Source organism: Pan troglodytes, chromosome 12 (genome assembly GCF_028858775.2).
Source record: "Pan troglodytes isolate AG18354 chromosome 12, NHGRI_mPanTro3-v2.0_pri, whole genome shotgun sequence".
Classification (NCBI taxonomy): domain Eukaryota; kingdom Metazoa; phylum Chordata; class Mammalia; order Primates; family Hominidae; genus Pan; species Pan troglodytes.
In genome coordinates this window covers 24753854-24776949 of record NC_072410.2, presented here as the reverse complement: position 1 = coordinate 24776949, position 23096 = coordinate 24753854, and the positions used below count along the sequence as shown (strand labels likewise).

The following is a 23096-nucleotide window of genomic DNA, read 5'->3' as shown; positions in this document are numbered from 1 at the left end:
ACCTCTCCCCACCCAGTGCTTTGATGAGGGCCAGGCCAGCATGTACTGCCACCTTCCCGTCCCTTCACCTAGCCCTGGACAGTAGCTACCTTCCTTGCTGTAAAGGAAAGGCCACGTTTATACCAAAATCCAGAATCTATCTGCAGGAGGCAAAGGGAAGTGGGGAGCCCCTGGGATGAGGATCTGTGAGGGTGGCTTTCCCTGCTAAGCAGAACATCTGACCGTCTCACTCCTGGCTGTGTCCAGGAGGTAGATGGGCTTGAAATCAATTCTGCTTGCTGCATATCTGATTTCCTAGAGCCCACTCGTCAAGTGAGGAGACATCGTCAGTGCTGCAGCCGGGGATCGCCATGGAGACCAGAGGACTGGCTGACTCTGGGCAGGGCTCCTTCACCGGCCAGGGGATCGCCAGGTAACTGACCAGCCTCAGTCCCTACCTTGGCCTGGGAGACACTGTGGCAGAAAGAAGGTAGTGACTTCTCAGGAAAAAGTGCTAGATGGGGGTGGAGTTGAAGATTTGGAAAAGAAAGGGTCAGGAGCAGAGCAGCCTGAAAACTATCAGTGAGTAATTTCCTCTTGGGTCAGATGTTCTGAGCTCAGAAAAGTCTAAGGAAAACTGCCTTTATCTGAAATTGCTTAATAAAAGCTGACATTGAGGTACTTGCTCAGGTTTGGAAGAATTCAGAAAAAAAGCCAACCGGAGAAGGTGGTAAGAGCAGCCAGCCGTGGGAGACCTTTGATTGGGTGGACACAGTGGTGTGCTGAGGATGGTGGTGATGAGGTCTGAAATAGCTCTGGCAGGGTCTCCCAGGTGCTTGTCTGGACCCCAGGGCAGGTGTCCTTGCAAAATCATTTGTTTGCAAGATTAGTGAGACTCCAAGCTCTGCTTCCCCCTGATGACATCCGTACTCCAGCTTCAACAGCTGCCCCATCCTGAGGAAGTCATTTCACCTTTTCAAATCTCATCTAGAAATGCATCTAACAGTGCCTACCCCACAGGTGGCTTGAAAGCTGCTTCAGAGCCAAGCACCGACTCACGGCAGGTGCTCAACAAACACCAGGCTCATTATTTCCTTCCACCACGTGGTTTTTTTTCCAGTGCCAGAGTCTTACATAGTCATATGTTCTAAACTTTTTACTTAAGATTATCGCAAAAGAAATTCACATATCTATTTATTCTTCATGCTTTTCATTATGAAGGATGCTACTCCACCATTGTTTATTTAACTAGTCCATTGTAGCTGGGCATGTAAGTGATGTTCAGTGTTTGCATTTTACTAATAAAGAGCTGTCTTAAGGTTCTTTGATGATAAAGGAAGAAAGAGAACACCTTTAAATCAGCTCTGTAGGGCTGATACAGGGTGTGTTGTAAGCTTGCAACACAAGCTATCTCAGGGAAACAGAGCCAGTGGGGCTCGCAGGAGGGGACCTGGGGAGGTAGTCACCTTCCCCCTCCCATTTTCTCATGGAGTTTCATGGTCTTTGTGCTTCTTTCTGCATGTCCCCTCCATTCTGGCTCTCTCTGTTCCAATATCAGCTGGCACAAGGCTGAAAACAGCCTTTGCCATGTGACCATGAGTTGAAACACCCAACCCTGTCTTCGAGTAGCTCTCAGTTCAGAGGCCTGAGTGGCTCTCTGTGCGTCAGTTGTCTGTCCTAGTCCCATTGTCTGAGGCTGGAGGAGGGAGTATGACCTTGGTTCCACCCTCTTGGCAGAGGAAGTGTGTGGTTACAGGAATTGTCTGCGGCAGAGAGACTGGGCTTGGCAGATACCTCCAAATATGTCTGCGGCAGCAGCTGTAAGCATCTGCCTACAGAGATATTTTCTTAGTCAATGTATTCCCTTAGGCTAAGGTCATAAGTGTGTGATTAGGGTCAAGGTATGTGACAATTCATAGCTTAGTTCCAGGTTGTTCAGTACTGACTCTGGCTCGGGACACCCCATCCAGGGGAGGGCACTGCAGATGCCAAATCAGGGAAACCAGAAGCCGAGAAACAGAATGGAGTCTCTGGGCCTGTTCCCCACTGTTCCCCTCTGGCAGAGACACCAGCAACAGCAGGCAGGGTGGAGGGAAGGCCCCTCTCAGGCCCGTGTGTCTCAGATGAGCTCTAGGGACTGCCAGTGTGGTCGCAGGTGTTGGAGCTCACGGCAAGCTCCAGGCAGGGCCGGGCTCCGGGAGAGGGCCCAGGGCAAGTTGCAAAGGAACCTCCCAGGCCTGGGGAGAAAACTCTAGTTTGTACAAGAACACACCAATAAGATAAAAGCTGGGAAAAGACTCCAGGTTGTGCCTGGACGCCTGTTCCTTTAAGTCTTGCTGTATCAGATCTCAAGAACTTCTAAATAAATAAATAAATAAATAAATAACCTTGCTCTCAATGTTGTCATCCTTTGAAACCCACATTGCTTTACTCTTCCTGCACTTGGCAGTCATAACAAAGAGCTCTCCATTGGGCAAAAGGAGTGAGCTAATCCCCCGTTTGAAGGATCATGCCTTAGGCAGAGTCCAAGTGCTTCAAGGACAAATGGTAATAAAGAGAGTGTCCCTTTCCAGGGAAGCCTGCCCCTGACTGCAGGGTGGAGGGAGAGGGGAAAAACAGTCCCCATGGGGCAGAGATGCAAACTTAGACCACAGGGCCCCCAGCACCCACGCCCTACTGGTCATCATTGCTTCTGCCCCATCCCTTGAGACAGACAGAGAGGGAGGGAGAAAGAGAGAGAGGGAAAGACTGGGGGTTGGGGGTGTGGGGGGCTTTTCCTCTCCCTCTGGCTCAGTGCTTGTGTCGCCTTCCAGGCTGTCGCGCCTCATCTTCTTGCTGCGCAGGTGGGCTGCCAGGCATGTGCACCACCAGGACCAGGGACTGGACTCTTTTCCTGATCGTTTCCGTGGAGCCGAGCTTAAGGAGGTGTCCAGCCAAGAAAGCAATGCCCAGGCAAATGTGGGCAGCCAGGAGCCAGCAGACAGAGGGAGAAGGTAAGGAATGGAAAAGAAGAAGGGGCCTCCGGTGCCTGCTGGGGCCAGGCAGGAAGCCTGTGCTTTGCTCCATCCTGTTTGGATGCAGCACAGGTGGCCTGGAACGTCATCCCCATGAGCTGTTCCTTGAAGAAAGTGTTTGCCCTTGGGGGAGCACTACATGCTCTAACAGCCTCTGCGGAGTCCAAGAGGCCTTGCAGGAGGGAGAAAACCCTTGAACCAGAGCCCCCAGCCTCATTTGACCACTCACCTTATCCTACACAGGGGTCCTGTTAGGGTCCCCTGGAAATCATGTTCTCAGAAACTCATCGGGGGATGCTGGCCTTACCTATCTCTCTTCACCAAGGACCCCCGTCCTAGACTCCACTATGACCCATCTTGCTCAAAAGCAGGGTCTTTTATAGCAGGAGCCTTGGGGGGGTGTCTAAATGGTATCCACAAGTTTATGTGTAGGCACGCGTGCATTTTTCTGGGAAGAGAGTCTACAGGTTGGTCAGAATTTTCAAGGGGAGCCATCCATGTCCCAGATCAGGTTGAGAAATACCAGGTGGGGAAGGGGACAATGGTGAGAGTAGAGCGAGGTGGGGAGAGTGCTTGCTTTCTGGAGGGAAAATCTGCCGAACTGGGGCCTCTCTGCATCTTCTTGCGTCGCCCCCACCCTAACTGGGAGATAAACCTGCAATCAGACTGGTACCCCCTTACACACAGACACAGGGCTGCTGCCTCCCCTCCTGACTTGTTCGTGAGAAGTCTCCCCAGCAGGTGGTCTGCAGAGAGACCCCTGGGCCAGCACAGGTTGAATCAATTGTCACTGAGCAGTAGAGGGTCTCTTTAGGACACTCAGGTCTGTCTGGAAGGGAGGAGAGGTAAGACTTTGAGGGGAAGCTGACCTCCCCTCAGCCTCCCAAACAGGTGGATTCTCACCCAGAACCTATTTTCTGGGGGGTGGGAAAAGGGGATCAAATAAGCATGATGACTGCAGAACAGACAGTCCCTATATAATTTGCTAGAGAAAAAGCTATCTGTATGTCAATGAGGAGAAGATGGGTTCAGGTTTGGAGCTTCTCAAATGGTCATATGAGGGTTTCTGGCGTGTGAAGGTGATGAAGTCTCAGGGGAAACCCAGTGGCTCTTTCGGGAACGTCCATTTTCATTCCATATTTGTATGGGGAGTGGCAGTGGGTATTTGTATGTCATAGATGATGCAGGGGATGGCGAACGGCACGGGCATTTTTAAGATGGAATATGAGAGTTCAAGGCCATGTCTTGCCAGTGACTGCTTTAGGAGACCCGGGGAAAGGTGTGAGAATCCCTGACTGAGATGGGAAGGCCAGAGTTTTCACACGAGCTTGGACCGCAAACGCTTGGGTTTCCTGGGCTGGGGGAAGGAGGCTGGGGAAGGCCTGGGCGCTGGCCCAGACAAGTGCAGGGAGGTCCCAGGTTCCCAGGACTGGGCATCCAGTATCCTCGAGGGACACCATGAGACAGAAAGATAAGGAGGCAGGCAGATAAGAAAGAGGACAAAGTGGAGAAAGAGGAAGAGGGAGGGGGGAAAAAGAAGTTTCTCAGCAAGCCAGCCAGACTGGTCTAATTCCTTTTGGGCAAGCAAAGACTTCCTTATTTAAATTGATCAAGTTACCTTCCTACATCCTTAGAGATGAATGTTAGACTCTCTGTCCATTTCCCGATGGGACCAGACGAATGGAGGGTTGAGCTAGGACCATATCCAGGGCAGGCCCCGACCACCTCACAGACATCTGATGGATCACTCGCGGGCAGGGTCAGCATGGGAAGATGGATGCGATGGTGCGGATAGTGTTGGTCAATCAGCAAGTCTTCCTGGGGGTGAGGATTTTGAATTTTTCTGGAGGCAAAGTCTCCACTGCAAAGCCAAGTATATACACAGACAGGTCCTAGTTCTCCTGTGTGGGCTTGGCTTTGTGTGGTTACGGGCACAGAGGCGTGGTGAACACAGCCACTGCATCCCCCATGGAGCTGAACCTTCCCTCCTTCACAATCCCACGGCGGTTCCAGTTCCTGGGAGATTTTCAGATGAGCAGAACCAATCTAGAAACAAGCGGTTATGGCCATATCTTAGACGGAGAGAGGGAGATTTGGGCAGGACGAGCTGAAGTCATCATAATGGCATTTATTTGGCTGGACATCAAGCATCGTGGAAGAGGTGCCCCGGGAGTCAGGTGGGGGTGTCGCCTGCCTCAGGCTCCAGTTCCCGTGGTCTCCTATGAGGGGTCTGCAGTGCCCTGCGAGGCCGCCTGGCTTTTTTAACCCAGCCATGTTGAAAATGTGTTCTGGCGGTCAGAGATCATACCTTTTCCTATAGAACATCATGAAGTACTGCAAAATTCAACTTTAAATAAATATCCAGTTTGTGCAAAACCAGCCCTTACCTTCAACCAGATTCTCACATAGATCAGGGGTGTCAGGCCCTGGAGTTGTAAAATTTGGGGAGGTAGGAGAGGACAAGAGGAGGATAAACTGAAAACAGCGACAATCCCACCTATGCTCAATTACTTGCCCTGCTAATTGGAAGAGGCCTTTGCAGCTGAGGGAGCAAGTCGCTGTTGCTGCTGCAGGCTGCGTCCATCCTGGGGCAGAAGGTGCAAGACCTCCTCCACCACAGAGGCATGGAAGCACTGAGGGCAGAGGCCATGCAGGGTCCATTTCTGTGCCCCTCTTAGTGCCTGGCACGTGGCCCCATCCAGGGTGGAATGGAAGGAAATTGAGTGGAATTTGAGGCAGGGAAGCTGGAAGGAGTCAAACGGCTGAATCTTCATTTCTTCAGAAGCCTCAGTTTAGCCATGTTCACTCTCAATTCCCCCAAGGCTTTTACCCGAGGTAGCTAATCACAAAGCATTTTGGCCTTGACAATACCACCCCGTATTCTTCAAGCTGTGAGTGCAAAGGCTGGAAGCAGTGGGATAGGGATGGGGGGGTGGGGCATGGTAATCCCCTGGTGAAATGGCCCCAAGGAATGGAAACAGAGTTCAGACCCTTGATGTTCTCTCTACCTTCCCGCAGCACCTGGCCCCTGGCCAAATGCAACACTAACACCAGCAACAACACCGAGGAGGAGTAAGTACCCACACACCCAGCAGAGCCCTCCCCAAGCCCGGTGCCCTCCACCCCATAGAAGCCCCAGCTTGGCCTCTCTCCTTAGTGCTCCTGCTCCCCACTACCAGAACACCAGTAGAATATTTTAGAATCCTGTTCCCTTTGTTGGAATTCCATCCCTGTGGACAGAAGTGGGGGAGGGATGAGATCTGTGTGACTTCTTGGGGAAGTCGTCTGATCTCTTCGGCTCTCATTTTTCTCATCCATAAAGCAAAGGAATTGGATCAGATAAATGCTTTAAGCTTTAGCACTCTATACCACGATATATCTGAGGGTGCAGAACCGGAGTTCCTTGACAGAGCAGTGGAGATTCTCCTTAACGATGAAAAGGCATTTTCTTATTCTACAACCTCAGGCTCTTGAGTGCCAGTGAAATGCCCTTGTTTTTGCTGTTGTTGTTGTTGTTGTTGTTGTTTGTTTGTTTGTTTTTGAGATGGAGGCTCGCTCTGTCGCCCAGGCTGGAGTGTGGTGGCGCCATCTCTGCTCGTTGCAAGCTCCACCTCCTGGGTTCATGCCATTCTCCTGCCTCAGCCTCCCGAGTAGCTGGGACTACAGGCGCCCGCCACCACACCCGGCTAGTTTTTTTGTATTTTTAGTAGAGAGGGGGTTTCACCGTGTTAGCCAGGATGGTCTCGACCTCCTGACCTCGTGATCCACCCGCCTCGGCCTCCAAAGTGCTGGGATTACAGGCATGAGCCACTGCGCCTCGCCTGAAGTTCCCGTGTTTTAAGGCCAATTTGGGCCAATTTTGGGGGCGTAATCAGAGCAGTGGAAAAAGGCAATTTAAACATGTCCAGAGAATAGCCTCTTCAAAGGGTGACCTGCTATAATTCCTTTTTCCATCACCAGATACTAAGGTGGCAGATTAGGGACAGCGTGGCACTATTCAGGAGGGGAAGTCTTAGTTGGAGATTAGGGAAAAAATACCAATATCAGTGAGAAATGCCGATTTCTTGACTTCCAACAGACAGAGAAATGTGCCAAGCGTTTTTCTTGTTATTTCTCTCTTTGTTCCTCAGATAGAACTTTTTTCTATTTTCTCCATGAAGGAAGCATGTCTTTTGTTTGCATAAACTTGGACATCAAATCCAGAGACCCAAATGCCAGCCATAAAGAAAAATGAGATGATTTTATCTACAAAGCAATAGCTATAGTGATATGTGTTTGACTTAAAGCCAAACCTGACACTAAACACCCTTGCAGCTGCAGTATCAAGTCTTTCAGGCAGGGAACGGCTCCAGATACTGAAACCATGGACAGAGGTCCTGGGGGTTTCTAGGCATCTTTGTCCTGGGGCTGGGGTGTGGGCAAGGATGTGGGTGGATAGCGTGGGCTGCACCCGGTTCTTCAATCTTTCAATAAATGGGCTCACTTCACTGGTCCACTTTGAAGCCAAGGACCAAGGGACAAAACTGGGAACTATCCCAAAATGAGGACACACACAAAATAATTATTTATGAACACCTTCCCCGACTCTTCACTCCATTTCTGTCATTTTCATATGGTCTCATTTGTCCTGAATAATTTTTCCCTCCCCCATCAAACTGTTCCCAGCCAAAACCAGCAGCATTTTGCAGTTCTGTGTAGGGTTCTTTTGGGGCAGTGCTGGGTGGATTTGGGGACGCAGCCGATGGTGCTGGGTCTTTCCTAGGCTCTCAGCAGTTTGGTACCCAGAGGACAGGCCAAGGCCCGTAATCCAGGGCCACAAATCTTGCACAAGGCAAGCTGAGTCCGGCGTAAACTGCAGGGCAAAGCTCACCCAAAAAGCTTGAGGGCAGCGCCATCTGCTGGTGACTTGACGTTAAGACTCCAGTGCCTGAAAAGAGACCAGGGTTCACATCACCCTGGAGGACAGAGGAGGGGTAACTTTCCTTGCTCTTTTCATTTAATGATTTTAATAACCTTTTATTCTGATTCACTTTATTGAAATACTCTTGCTGAAAACTTGGAAAACAAGAAAAGCACACAGGGGCATACACACACAAAAACTGCACTTCATGCTAACCATGGAATTCCACTATCAGAGATAGCCCCACTTAACATGTTGACAAATATACTTCCAACTTCTTCCTAGGCATATATATTGAATACATAGATTGATACAATATATTTTATATATACATATACTTGTTAAGAGCATCTGTTTCCCAACTCAGTTGCCTCAGAGCTTTGTGACCTTGGACAAGTGTATTAGTCCATTCTCACATTGCTAGAAAGAAATGCCTGAGACTCGGTAATTTATCAGAAAAGTGGTTTAATTGGCTTGAGGTACTGCAAGCTATACAGGAAGCATAGCAGCTTCTGCTTCTGGGGAGGCCTCAGGAAGCTTTCAATCATGGTGGAAGGCAAAGGGGGAGCAAGGAGTCTCAAACGGCAGGAGCAGGAGGAAGGCGGGATAGGTGCTGTAAACAACCAGATCTCAAGAAAACTCACTCACTGTCTCAAGCAAAGCACCAAGGAGTTGGTGCTAAACCATGAGAAATCCACCACCATGACAGGGACACAGATTCAAACCACATAAGCAGGTTACCTAACTTCTCTGTGTATCTGTTTCCTGGCTTATAAAATAAGGATTGTAATAGGGTCTTATTACACGGTGGGAGTGAAAACTAAATGTGTTACTCTGTGAAAAGTGCTCGATAAATATTGACTTGTGTGGTAGGCAGAACAGTCTCCCTCAAAAGATGTCTACCATCCTAATCCTTAGAACCTGTAAACAGGTTACCTCATATGGCAAAGGGGACTTCGTAAATGTGATTACATTCAAGGTCCTTGAGATAGGTAATGATTTGACTTGGCTGTGTACCCACCCAAATCTCATCTTGAATTGTAGATCCTCTAATTCCCATGTGTCGGGACAGATCTGGTAGGAGGTAATTGAATCATGGGGGTGGGTCTTTCCCATGCTGTGAATAAGTCTCACGAGATCTGATGGTTTTGTAAAGGAGAGTTCCCCTGCACAGACTCTTTGCCTGCCGCCATGTAAGATATGAATTTGCTCCCCATCTGCCTTCCACCATGATTGCGAGGCCTCCCGAGCCATGTGGAACTGTAAGTCCATTAAACCTCTTTCCTTTATAAATTACCCACTCTCGGGTATGTCTTTATTAGCAGCATGAGAACAGACTAATACAGGTAGGTTATCCTGGATTATCAGGGTGGGCCCACTGTAATCACATGAGTCCTTAAAAGCAGAAGAGTGGGTCAGAGAAAGTAAATGGAAGAAGAAGAGAGTCACAGTGTGAGGGGGACTCGACCCATCACTGCTGGCTTTGAAGATGGAGGAAGGGGACCTGAGCTAAGGAAGCCACAGCCTCGAAAGGTGCAGCCAGCAGGGAAACAGGATCTCAGCCCCACAATCACAAGAAGCTGGATTCTGCTTAAGATCCAAACGAGCAGGAATCAGAGCCCCCCCTAGAGACTCTGGGGGATGGCAGCCCTGTCAACACCTTGATTTTAGTCTGGTGAGATCCACAGTAGACTTCTGACCTACAGATCTGCAAGATAATACATTTATGTTGTGTAAGTTTGCAGTAATTTGTTCCAGCAGAAATAGAAAACTGATCCAGCTATTATGGTAAACTCTTTTGTAGTCTGCTTCTTAACTTAGCAAATTATTAGGAACCGTTTTCCCACGTCACTAGCTCTTCTGAAACAGCGTTTTAAGTGTCCATATAGAATTCACCGTTGAGGATGAGCCTGCATGGTCGTGTGATTCGGCGGCTCTCCCTTTTTGATTGTCATGAATAATGGCAGTGATTATTTTTCCACACGCATCACACACAGCCTTATTTCCATAGGAAGTGTTAGGTAATTGTGAATGGATCTTTTTCAATGAGTGTTTAATTAGCAGAATTTATCTCTCAACCCATGCCTTCCTTCAGCGTGTGGAAGAGAGAAATCAGAGGGGCCTGAAGGGGACTCCAGGGGTTATCCCTTCCGCAACCTTTGTTTCTTCAACTATTCAATGGGGCATTACTGCCTGCCTTGAAGAAATGTTACATGTATTCATTAGATAACTTTATAAGATTTCCTAGCTCTTAAAAGACACCCAATAAAGAAGAGGCAGCAGTGTGAAGTCATATGTTGAAGTAAAACCTGCAGTCACAGGACCATCCTGCGGACACTGCCTGAACCGCCTCGCAGCCCAGCAAAGTCTGAAGGCGTGTCTGAACTCGGCCACATTTGCGAACCTGCGACGACACGTATTTGCCACTACATGCGTCACAGACCCGCCTCTTCGAATTTTGGTTCCCTTCTGCTCACTGGCTTTCTCATTAAGGCCCAGGTTTTCACTTGATCCAGAGACAGGTTTCAAGGACAGCGGACAGGCCACACCCTTCCATTCAGAACAGAGAGCCTGGCGTGGGATTTCCAAAACTCCGAGTAACCTTCCCAAATTCAATGTGTGGATTTGGGTCTATGTCGTACTACCTCAAAACGTCTCCAGTCTCTGGCTGTTTGTGACTTCCCAGGAGCTCATGAAAATAGATCAGAAATTGTAGAACATTAGACTGAGCCATTAATTTCTCAATGTATACTCAATGGGGCGGTTTACCTCACGCTTCAGGAATAATAATAACAAATCAATAACCCCATTTCATCCCAATGCGCTGGAAGCACCCCTTGCCACGCCCTCTCTCCAGGACGTCTCCACGACGCCGCACGCCACGCCCTCTCTCCGGCACGCCGCAGCCTGCCCCTTCCACTTGGTAATGTCCTTGATATATGAAGTCTGCTAAATGTGCCCCGGCATCATCCAGCAGCAAGGCAGAAAAGAAGGAAGAGAAAAAAAGAAGAGAGAAAAGCTACCTAAAACACGAGGAGGAAGTACTGAAGGGAGCTGCCTCTAAAGACGGGGCGCCGTGGTCCCAGCAGGCCCGACCCCTCCCTGCAGGGCTCCAGGGCTGGGTATCTTGGAGCAACGCTATCAGGGGGCCTTAGTTTCGGCCCTGGAGGGGAGAGGGTGCTTGGAGCTGAGGAAAAGTCGGTCCCAGCAGGCTGCAGACCATGCCTCCTGAGACCATGTGAAGCCCCCATCTTGCAGAAAGAATCCTCTCCAAGCTCTGGGAACTCAAGGGGGGCTTACAAGTAAAGAGAGTTGCTTGTCTGCAGCCTCCGGTGGGCAGCCGGGGGCTGCCCCTGTGAGCCTGCTCATGTGCCCCCCACCTGAAGCGTTTCGTTTGCCCTCACAAGTGGGCCGGCCACACGTAGGCTGAGGGCTTCTCTGGGGCACTGGAAGATACAGTGTTCACAAACTTTCACCCAAATTCAGTGGTGATGAGAGCTGTAGGGAACGTCCCAAAGCCCCGTCAGTGAGTGACCTTGCACTTGCAGCATCCAGGTGAAGGCAGGAAGTCACTGGGGTCTCCGATGGAGCACAGGAGCACTCTGCAGGCCTGGGCCAGCGTGGGTCGCATGGGATGGCAGAGGGGACACATGGACCCAACGAAAAGGCAGTCTCCAGTACAGCCTGTAAACTTGAATCTGCAGGAAATTCTAAGAATAAAAGTTAAGCACTCTAAACTATGTATTTCATTCCGTGCGGGCCCACGTGACAGGTTATTCCCAGGCTTTTGATGGAGAGGTGTGATGCAAGCCCTTGGAAATGAGCCTTTACAACGTCCGCACAAACACAGTGAGGGAGGTGGAGAGGGTTCTCGAGGGAATACTGTGGGGCTCCCCAACTCTGTCCAGAGAGGGGCTGCCTCAGAACTATCCAGGCAATGCTTAAATGCACATTTCCAGGCCCAGCCCTGGAAGAGGTGAGTGGGCCCTGGGAATCAGCATTTTCTGGAAGCTCCCCAGACTTTAGCAGACCTCTGTGACATTGCCATGCTGCGTTTTCATTCTCAGCATCCTGATGGGTGTGGATGTTGCCGTGGGCACATGGGGATGTCATCACCATTACCTTATAGTCGACCGTGACCTCCTGGGACTGAGCTGGGAGAGAAGGACCTCTGGAGTCTACCCTACCTCCTGGCCTGCCTTCCCCTACAAGGACTCCCCATGTGACTCCCTTGAGACTAAGAGGACCCTGTTGTGGACAGCCACATCTTGGGCTTCAGCCTGAAATTGCCCTAGGGTCTCTAAAACCCTCCAAAGCTACAGTCTTGGAGCACAGTGTGCTGTTTGTGTATGTGTGGGTTTCCAGGAAGAAGACGAAAAAGAAGGATGCGATCGTGGTGGACCCGTCCAGCAACCTGTACTACCGCTGGCTGACCGCCATCGCCCTGCCTGTCTTCTATAACTGGTGTCTGCTTATTTGCAGGTAAGCGACAGGGGTGGAAGGTGCAGCGGAAAGGGGGAAACCAGGGCACCAGGCCCAGGAGCCAGAGCTCCACCTCTCCCTCGGGAGGCCTAAGGCCTGGACCCCTCACGGCCACCACTTAGTTATTGTGCCTCGGTTTCTCCTTTTAAAAATAGAAGGTTCCCCAAGAGGACCATCAGGATGCTCTGAAGCATGGGTGGGGAATTGAGCTTCAGGTGGACAGCCAGGGTTTCGGCACTGTGGGGCCCCCCTCAAGTGAGTTGTACGAGGAGGATGCAGGGGCGGTTGCTTCTCTTTGGAGGGATAAGTGGGTGGTTCTGAACATGCAGCAGGGTAGGGAGGCAGGGGCAAGCTGCTACTATTTTTTTTTTTTTTTTGAAACAGAGTCTCACTCTGTCACCCAGGCTGGAGTTCAGTGGCGCGATCTCAGCTAACTGCAACCTCCACCTCCCGGGTTAAAGCGATTCTCCTGCCTCAGCCTCCCGAGTAGCTGTGACTACATACATGAGCCACCACGCCTGGCTTTTATATATATATATGTATTTTTTTTTTTTAGTAGAGACGGGGTTTCACCATATTGGCTAGGCTGGTCTTGAACTCCTCACCTCAAGTGATCTGCCCACCTTGGCCTCCCAAAGTGCTGGGATTCCAGGTGTGAGCCACTGCTCCCGGCCTCTACTACTCTTCTAATAAGCAGAAGAGGGATTGAGGGCCTCTCCTAGGAAACCTGCTGTTTGTGAATGCAGGGACGAGACACTGCTCCTCTTAGGGGAAGCCAGGGGCCTGGGCTTTTCTGAGCAGGCCTCCAGGGTGGGGCTACCAGAGGGAACGTTCCTGAGCACACTGTCCACCAAGGATGCAGGACAAGCTGCTGCTTGGGGGTGCTGGCGGGGACTTTGGGGCATTTCTGAGGAAGCCTGCAGGCTGCAAGCTGCAGGGCAAGGAGGAGGGATGACCTGCTGCTCTCTCTAGGTAAGCATGGGGTTTGGGAGCCCTTCCCAGCAGGCCTGCTCCAGGACACCAATGCAGGGTACACTGTTGGTCTTCTGAGGGTACACGGGAGGGCTTAGGGGACTTCCCAAGCAAGTGTGCAGGACAGGTGTGCAGAGGCAGGTCTCTTCTGAGATGTGTGGGACTGGGATGCATGCGAGAGGAGACGGTGCCTTTGGGGCTCTCCGGAGCCAGTACGCAAAATGAGGATGCAGAGGCAAGTCCTGCCTGTCCTTCTGAGAGTAGGCAGTAGGCTTCGGGGCACTCCTGAGCAAGCCTGCAAGACAGAGAGCCACTGCTCTGAGAGGCTAGTTGATGAGTTTTGGGGCATTCCAGATTATGCCGCACGTCAGGGATGCCATCCACATGGAAGCAGAGGCTTTCGATTATTCGAACATAGGCTGATCTCCTGCTCTTCGGAGGGCTTGCGGGGCAGGTGAAAACTGGAAGAACTTGGAGCCTGTCCCAGCGAGCAGACAGGATGGGGTGCTTGGGCAAGCTGCTGCTCTCTGGTGCACGCGGGCTCTGGGGAGGCAGGGCTGGGCACTGTTCTCCTCCAGGTGGGCAGGAGGCTTTGGGGCGCTGAGCAAGCAGCAGGTGGGCGGCAGGGGCAGGCTGCTGTGCCCGTGAGGATAGGAGGACAGCTAGGGGTGCTGCCTGTGTGGGAAACAGCAGAAAGATGGAGAAGGTAGAAAATATTTACTGTCTGTTCCATTGTTAATCTCTCGGAAATTCTCCTATTTTTGTTGAACTTTGACCCCAGAAAGGGCAGGTCTTTAGCCCCTTTACCTGACTCTGCCAGTGTGGCCTGGAAAACGGTACCTCCTGGGATCTTGTAGCTTCTGCTGAGAGGCAATGGGGCCGCTCTTTGGGGTCAATCCCAGCTCTTCTCAGGAGTTCTGTGACTGTGGGACAGAAAAGCTTCTCAGAGACACCTCATCAGAAGTGGGGGTGATTACACTGAGGTAGTGACACCGCAGGCAGGGCCATTCCCATATTACATGATCCAGCATCTTCCACACAGAGCCCGTGCCCACATGTGGGTGGTCCACGCTCCAGAAACACACGCACAGCCATCCATCTCCCACATGGCTTCTTTAGGGCCTGTTTCGATGAGCTGCAGTCCGAGTACCTGATGCTGTGGCTGGTCCTGGACTACTCGGCAGATGTCCTGTATGTCTTGGATGTGCTTGTACGAGCTCGGACAGGTGAGTGTGCCCTGGGCCTGGGGAGGGGACCGTGGCGCCCACGGGAGTGTTCCGGGAGACCCAGCATGGTGGATGGGACATTACCTACCCTTGACCGTGAGAGGCCAGGCAGGTCTGGGGACCTCCGACAGTGAGGGTAGGTGGTGTGGCCTCAAGCCCCTCTACATGGAACCCTTGGACAGGACGCTGAGCAGGGGCCAGGACACCTAAGCTCTGGGCTCTGCTCTTCCAACAAGCTGTGTGACCTTGAGCAAGTCAGGCTGTCTCTCTGGGCCTTGTTCTTGTCACCTCTGAGATAAGCAGGGCAGGCCAGGTGCAGTGTCTCACATCTGTAATCCTAGGACTTTGGGAGGCCAAGGTGGGCAGATTACTGGAGGTCAGGAGTTCGAGACCAGCCTGGCCAACATGGTGAAACCCCATCTCTACTAAAAATACAAAAATTAGCTGGGCCCGCTGGCATGTGCCTGTGATCCCAGCTACTTGAGGGGCTGAGGCAGGAGAATCGCTTGAACCCCGGGAGGTGGAGGTTGCAGTGAGTGGAGATCATGCCACTTCACTCCAACCTGGGCGACATAGCAACGTTCTGTCTCAAAAAAAAAAAAAAAAAAAAAGAAAGAAAAGAAAAAAAAGAAAAGAAATAACCAGGCCGGACTGCAATCTCGAAGGACCCCTCCAGCTCTCACTACTTGACACTGGGGTGAGCAGGAAGGAGAGCTCAGTCAATCTTGGAATTTCTCTTCTCGGACAGTCAGAGGATACAGGACATGTTACTCCGTGGCTTTCAGAGGACTTTTAACATGTGGAGAATGAAAATCTGAAATAGGGCCCAGGTGAATGAAGACTTCCTTCGAATCATCTGTGGTTGGGGATGGGAAAGGATACTCACCCCTTCACATTTCTTAGGTGCTGAACTGTGTTCCCTTGGGACATCTTTTTCTAATCTGCACAAAGACATTGCTTAAGCTGGTAGAGGCCCTGTTTCCAAGATTTTTGAACTGAAAACTGTGCCAGGCCAGGCATGGGTGCAGGCACCTGTAATCCCAGCACTTTGGGAGGCCAGGACAGAAGGGTCATTTGAGGCAGGAGTTCCAGACTAGCCAGGGCAACATAGCAAGACCTTGTCTCTACAAAAAGAAAAAATTAGCTGGGCATGTTGGTGTGTGCCTCAGGAGGCTGAGGTGAGAGGATTGCTTGAGCCCAGGAGGTCAAGACTGTAGGGAGTCATGGCCTCGGTTTACAGAGCAAGACCTTGTCTCAAAAAAAAAATGATAAAATAATGCTATGCCATAGCTGTTGATGTAAACACCAGCAGATCACAGTAGCCGACCTCCGTGTGGCTCCACATACAATACATTTCAAGTGCGTCTTGCTTCTTCATTAGAACCACTGCATGAGACAAGAAGCTCAGGCGTGATTACCTCCATCTTGCTGATTTAGAAACCAACATCAGAGACACCAAGTGACTTGTCCAAAGTCCACAGTCACTGCCCAGCCACGCCAGACTGGTCCTCTGTTTGCTTCCACACTGGTGCCTAGCATCATAACTTAGAAGACCTCAGATACACAGGCTGAGGCTTGCGTGGGTGGTCTAGCCAGCCCTGGCCATCTGCCCCGCTGCTGCAGTCATGTTAAACTCCACAGACACACGAGCTCTGTAAGTGGCCCATTGGGCTGATGGTCCCTGGTCTCAGTCCAGCTTCAGTGGGATGAGACACCCCGACTCAGACATTAACCCTACACCTTCTTGTGCTTGGGTAGTACCCTAAGCAACCAAGATTCAGCAGGAAGCTGGGAGAGAGGGAGGCACAGGAATCACACTCCAAGGAAAACATCATTAGAATTGAGAGAAGACATCTTAAAGAAGTGGGGAGGAGGCTGGAGGCACAGGAGGCTACATAATGATCAAGGCCCTCAGTAACGCATGTATAACAAATAATGCTAAGAAGAACTGGGGGCTGTGAAGTGGGGTGTTCTTTGTTGTGACAGCACACTAGATTTTCAGTTTGAGCAGAGTGAGACGTCCTACCCCAGTCTAGCCTCGGTGGCCTGGACCCACAGCCCTAGCATCACCTGGAACTTGCTAGACTTGCCCCCAACTTCCGGGAGCCAACTCTGGGTTGCAGGCTGGCACTCTGTGTTTCGCATAGCCCTCAGGGAAATTCTGATGCTCACCGCAATTTTAAAAGGACTAATTCTATTATTCTCTCTACTTTCGTGCATGTTTGAAAATGTAAAAAACAAAAAAGAATGCAGGTCATGGCCTCCTTAATTGATTTCACCCATCATAATGCCCCTGGCTCTAGGTGTCCAGCCCATCTCCAGACCAGTCAGATTCTTTGGGGGTGGGTCCCGAACTTCATATATTTTAAAAGCCCTTTGGGTAACAGTCACGTGCAACCAAGGAAAGCTGTGTTCCTGGAAGGTGTTTTCAAAAGGCAGGTTGTGCCCCATTGCTGACTGGTGAAATCAATTTGGGAGGCCATGGCCTGTGTTTTTTACATTTTTATTATTAATATTTTCAAATGTATGCAAAAGCAGAGAGAATAGTGTTATGAATCCCCATGTACCCTCACCCAGCTCCAGCTGTTATCAGCATTCTGCCCATCTTGTTTCATCTGTTCCTTTTCTTGTTTCATCCGCCCTTTTCTTGTTTCATTTTCCTGTTTTTGTTTTTGCTTTTTTGTTTCATCCATCCTTTTCTTGGCTGGCATAAGCAAACCCCAGGCAGTAAGCACTTTAGCATTTTGAATAGAAAATAGAATGTCTCGGGAAGTCAAACTCACTCTGCCAAAGGGAAGAGTTAGGCTTGGGAACTGAGTCATGCAAAAGCTGCCTTCCTTTTCTTCCCAGATAGCTGTAATTTCACATGCTTACTTTATCTTACGTAAAATGTAGTTTGCATAATTTACTTTTCCTCCACTCCCTTCTTTTCACATGTAGATTCACTGAGCCCTAATCAAAGCCTAGCAAGAATATAACCACTGGCCTCATTGCCTACCCACCCTTTCTTTTCTTTCTTCTCTCCTCTCCTGCCTGCTGCCTGCTCTGTCCCCTTTAAGTATTGACATCCTCAAAACCCTCTTTGGAAAAAGCACAGGCCACAGATCCTACTGTGACTTGTGTTTCTTTCTCCTAGGTGTACCTTCAACCTTGGTGAAAATAAACCTCTAAATCAATTGAGATCTGCCTCCGTCACTTTTTTTTTTTAAAGACTCAGAGTCTCACTCTGTTGCCCAGGCTGGAGTGTAGTGGTGCGATCTTGGCTCATTGCACCCTCCACCTCCTGGGTTCAAGTGGTTCTCGTGCCTCAGCTTCCCGAGTAGCTGGGATTACAGGGGTGCACCACCACATCTGGCTAATTTTTGTATTTTTACTAGAGACGGGGTTTCACCATGTTGCCCAGGCTGGTCTCAAACCCTTGACCTCAGGTGATCCGCCCGCCTTGGCCTCTCAAAGTACTGGGATTATAGGCATGAGCCACGGCACCTGGCCCTATGTCACTTTTTGATTTACAACATGTATCTCTAATTTTAAAGGATCCTTTTTTAAAATATGTATATAATTTCCATTTATCTTTTAAAATTTAATAATCATTCTTTGTTATGTAATACCCAATTTATATTTAAATTTACTCAATCAACCTATGTTTTAAAAAAAATCAATAGAATAGACTAGAACCTCATAGAACAGAAAATATCAGAGTGCATTTCCTGTAGTAATGGTAAGTGTTGTTTTTGAAATCATTTCTATTATATATGTATCACTGCATACTGTGTAGCCGTGAGGTAAAATATGTTTCTTTGTACTATGGTCAAAAAAAGTCAGCCTCTGTGATGCCCAAGTGACCTCCATCTTCTTCTTTAGGTTTTCTCGAGCAAGGCTTAATGGTCAGTGATACCAACAGGCTGTGGCAGCATTACAAGACGACCACGCAGTTCAAGCTGGATGTGTTGTCCCTGGTCCCCACCGACCTGGCTTACTTAAAGGTGGGCACAAACTACCCAGAAGTGAGGTTCAACCGCCTACTGAAGTTTTCCCGGCTCTTTGAATTCTTTGACCGCACAGAGACAAGGACCAACTACCCCAATATGTTCAGGATTGGGAACTTGGTCTTGTACATTCTCATCATCATCCACTGGAATGCCTGCATCTACTTTGCCATTTCCAAGTTCATTGGTTTTGGGACAGACTCCTGGGTCTACCCAAACATCTCAATCCCAGAGCATGGGCGCCTCTCCAGGAAGTACATTTACAGTCTCTACTGGTCCACCTTGACCCTTACCACCATCGGTGAGACCCCACCCCCCGTGAAAGATGAGGAGTATCTCTTTGTGGTCATAGACTTCTTGGTGGGTGTTCTGATTTTTGCCACCATTGTGGGCAATGTGGGCTCCATGATCTCGAATATGAATGCCTCGCGGGCAGAGTTCCAGGCCAAGATTGACTCCATCAAGCAGTACATGCAGTTCCGCAAGGTCACCAAGGACTTGGAGACGCGGGTTATCCGGTGGTTTGACTACCTGTGGGCCAACAAGAAGACGGTGGATGAGAAGGAGGTGCTCAAGAGCCTCCCAGACAAGCTGAAGGCTGAGATCGCCATCAACGTGCACCTGGACACGCTGAAGAAGGTTCGCATCTTCCAGGACTGTGAGGCGGGGCTGCTGGTGGAGCTGGTGCTGAAGCTGCGACCCACTGTGTTCAGCCCTGGGGATTATATCTGCAAGAAGGGAGATATTGGGAAGGAGATGTACATCATCAATGAGGGCAAGCTGGCCGTGGTGGCTGATGATGGGGTCACCCAGTTCGTGGTCCTCAGCGACGGCAGCTACTTCGGGGAGATCAGCATTCTGAACATCAAGGGGAGCAAGTCGGGGAACCGCAGGACGGCCAACATCCGCAGCATCGGCTACTCAGACCTGTTCTGCCTCTCAAAGGACGATCTCATGGAGGCCCTTACCGAGTACCCCGAAGCCAAGAAGGCCCTGGAGGAGAAAGGACGGCAGATCCTGATGAAAGACAACCTGATCGATGAGGAGCTGGCCAGGGCGGGGGCGGACCCCAAGGACCTTGAGGAGAAAGTGGAGCAGCTTGGGTCCTCCCTGGACACCCTGCAGACCAGGTTTGCACGCCTCCTGGCTGAGTACAACGCCACCCAGATGAAGATGAAGCAGCGTCTCAGCCAACTGGAGAGCCAGGTGAAGGGTGGTGGGGACAAGCCCCTGGCTGATGGGGAAGTTCCCGGGGATGCTACAAAAACAGAGGACAAACAACAGTGAAAATGCAGCATCTGTCTCCTGCTTCACAGGGTCGACTGTCAGGGTGACCGTATGTGGCCACAGCTGTGTGGCATGGAACTTGGTCAGGGTTTAATTCCAGCTCTACTCACCCTTTGAAAGCTGTGTGACTGCCTGAGAGAACCTGTTTCTTCACCTAGAAAATGGGACTTTTTGTCTCAGTCCCAGTGAAGTGCCAGGTTTGATTGTGAAGTCCGCATGAAACACTGCACCAGGCAGGGCTTTGCAAAGTACAAGGTATCCCCAGTCCAAGTATATGAAAACGTGCACACAGGACTCTCATTACTTTTTTATGGAATCTGCAAGGCGTTTTTAGGCTTTTTAATCTAATTTTCTTATAAATGAAAGATTATTTAGTCACCTTTCTCCTCTCCAACTTCACTCCACCACCACCTGATAATGGGTATATAACAGGAAGCTGAAGGTACAACATAGTGACTAAAATTCAGACTTACACAAGACAGTTTGAGGCATATTTCTTAATCTGGTATCACCTCGTGTGTTCTTTGGGGCCCTAGAAACCCTGGCTTTTGGGAGTGCTATGGCAAGTAGAAGTTCTGTCGGATGGAAAGAGGCTGCCCCATTTGAGGTCACTTAAAATCTGTGAAGCAAATCCAGACTCCTTGCCGTTCAGCCACTGTGAAACCAGAATCTGCTTCACAGAAAAAAGCATCTCAGTTAGGAGAAGAGACATCCCCTCCTTCTCACTTGCCAAAGAGATTCAAAGACAGCCCCTATCCTCCATTCTTGAGTCAGGGCCCTAGGTGACCTATTCTAACTCAAGGAGGAGAGCTATGTACAGGGAGAGCATTTTAGATTGAAGGCTGGAATGGTGTACTAAACCAAAAAAGCTGACAACTAAGAGTTTTAGAAGATGAGACCATTAGGAACGTATCTTTGCAAACTGCCCATTCACCCATGAAGAGGAAGCCTCAAGATCCCTTGGAATTGCATCCCGAGGCAAAGCTTTTGGCTCACCGAAAGCTCACAGATTGCAGAAATTAGCTTTTTTAAAAAACAAACCCCAGTAAATATAATTTCATTAACATTTTATAACAGATTTATATTTTTGAGTTCCGTGATTGCAAATTATGACCTCAAATTCCATCCTTCACTTATGTAACATGTTGCAAATTACCCAAAGATGAGTCTTTCTTCTTTCTTTCCTTTTTCCTTTCTTCTTCCTTTCCTTTTTTCTTTCTTCTTCCTTCTTTCTTCCTTCTTCTCTCTCCTCTTTTCCTCCTCAAAATGTATATATTTTAAAAGCCTTAACTATTAGTTATGCCTGCATTCATATTTGCACAGGAAAAATAAAGACCTGGATTTAAAAATAGGAATGACTCTTGCTTCAGCTCTTGCCATAAAGGAAGTTTCAGTCCCAGAGTATGTTTCTAGGGCAATGGCTTCCCTAGAAAGAATAGGTGCTGATGTGGGGGATGGCACACATTCCAAGAAAGTGACAAAGCCAAGTGCTGTTAAGGGCACAAACCAACAAGAACTCTCATTCATTGCTGGTGGGCATGCAATATTGTAATATGCAATATGGAAGACAATTTGGTAGTTTTTATAAAGTTAGGCGTATGCTTTAGCATATGATCCAGCAATCACACCCTAGGTATTTACCTAAAAGAATTTGAAACTTATATGCACATAAAAACATGTATATAAATGTTGGTAGCAGCTTTATTCATTATTAACAAAAATCTGGAAGCAGTAATAATATCATTCAATAAGTGAATGGATAGATAAACAGTCAGGCGAGGTGGTGTGTGCCTATAATCCCAGCTACTAAGGAGGCTGAGAAGGGAAAATCATTTGAGTCCAAGAGTTTGAGGACAGCCTAGGCAACATAGCAAGACCCTGTCTCTAAAAAAAAAAAAAAAAAATGAAAGAAATAAAGAAAAAAGTAAAACAGTGGTATATTTATACAATCACCTATAATCAAATACTACTCAGGAATGAAAATGAATGAGCAATTGATCAAGGGAAAAAGATTCCATTTGTATGACATTCTGGAAAAGGCAAACAATAATGGTGGAAAACAGCTCAGCGGTTGCCAGGGGTTGTCAGGAGGTGTAGAGGCTGATTGCAAAGGAGATCACGGGGGAATTTTTAGTGTGATGGAACTGTTTTTCATGGTGTTGGGGTGGTGGGTATATGACTGTGCATTGTCCACTCTCACAGAACTGTATACCACAAAGAATAAACTGTAATGTATGAAATTTTAAAATATCAACCTGAATGTGGGCAATACAAGGATGGAAAGCAGATTGTGACAAATGAATCTAGCTATATTAGAAATATATGACATAACTTTACTAAAGGACATAGAGTAAAACAATGACCTAAGTAATGTTAAAAATGGTGCTTTGAGTAGAAACTAAGGCTAAAGATGAAAAGATGTGACATGAATACTGTACTCTAGTTGTAAATTTGTTTCACATGGGGATATGCGTTACTAATTCAGAATTACATTATACTATGGATGAATGCATGAATGAGGGAATAAATAAATAAATGCTTTAAAAAATGGAAGCCAGATTTATCATAGTCAGAAAAAGAAGTTACAAATAAGACCACACAAGATCAGAATGAACCCTGTGGTACTGGATTGAAATCAGACATTAGAATGAACTCACGTTTATTTATATATCCAGGTAGACAGATGCAGAAATGATTGTAGGTGTGTGTGTGTGTGTGTGTATATGTATATATATGTTGGTATACATAGATATATTTCTAACTCTGTGTACCAAGAAGGCTTGGCAGTGATACCTATTACAAAGAGCACACCAAGCACCCAGATCTTGGTTTCCAAATATCTTTCTCCAATAAAAGGAACCAGGGCTGATTCTAGGGCTGAGACGGGGAAAATATACCATGAGCATGGAGTGTCTTGTAGTGCCAGAAAGTACTCAAAAAGCACAATGTTGGGGGGCAAGTGGCAATAGGGCTTTCTACATACACACACACACACACACAATGATGGAAGTAAATTAGAGGGACACAGCAACCAACCTGAAAGAGCTCCCAATGGCCAAAACTGAAGCCATTTGAAAAACAAAATTTTAAAATTTAGTATTAGACTATATCCCAAAGTATAAAAGTCCATGAGTCTATGCCATAAATGAATGATTGAATAAATAAATTAATGAGGGAGAAAGGACACATATTTTTTACAGAAGGATTCCAGATCATATATGTAGATTATTCGATACTTTCCACCCCA

The 23096-nt window shown here is 48.6% G+C and overlaps 1 protein-coding gene across 1 annotated transcript in view; it reads left to right on the top strand.

Moving 5' to 3' along the window:
• CNGA3 (cyclic nucleotide gated channel subunit alpha 3) overlaps positions 1–21734 on the top strand; it is a 48974-nt gene extending 27240 nt beyond the window's left edge. Inside the window, exons 3-7 of the mRNA XM_054678681.2 lie at positions 299–412; positions 2793–2972; positions 12259–12375; positions 14467–14573; positions 18438–21734. Coding sequence (XP_054534656.1) covers positions 299–412; positions 2793–2972; positions 12259–12375; positions 14467–14573; positions 18438–19849 — 1930 coding nt within the window. The 3' untranslated portion in view covers positions 19850–21734. The remainder of the gene's footprint in view (positions 1–298; positions 413–2792; positions 2973–12258; positions 12376–14466; positions 14574–18437) is intronic.
• The last annotated feature ends 1362 nt before the right edge of the window (positions 21735–23096 follow it).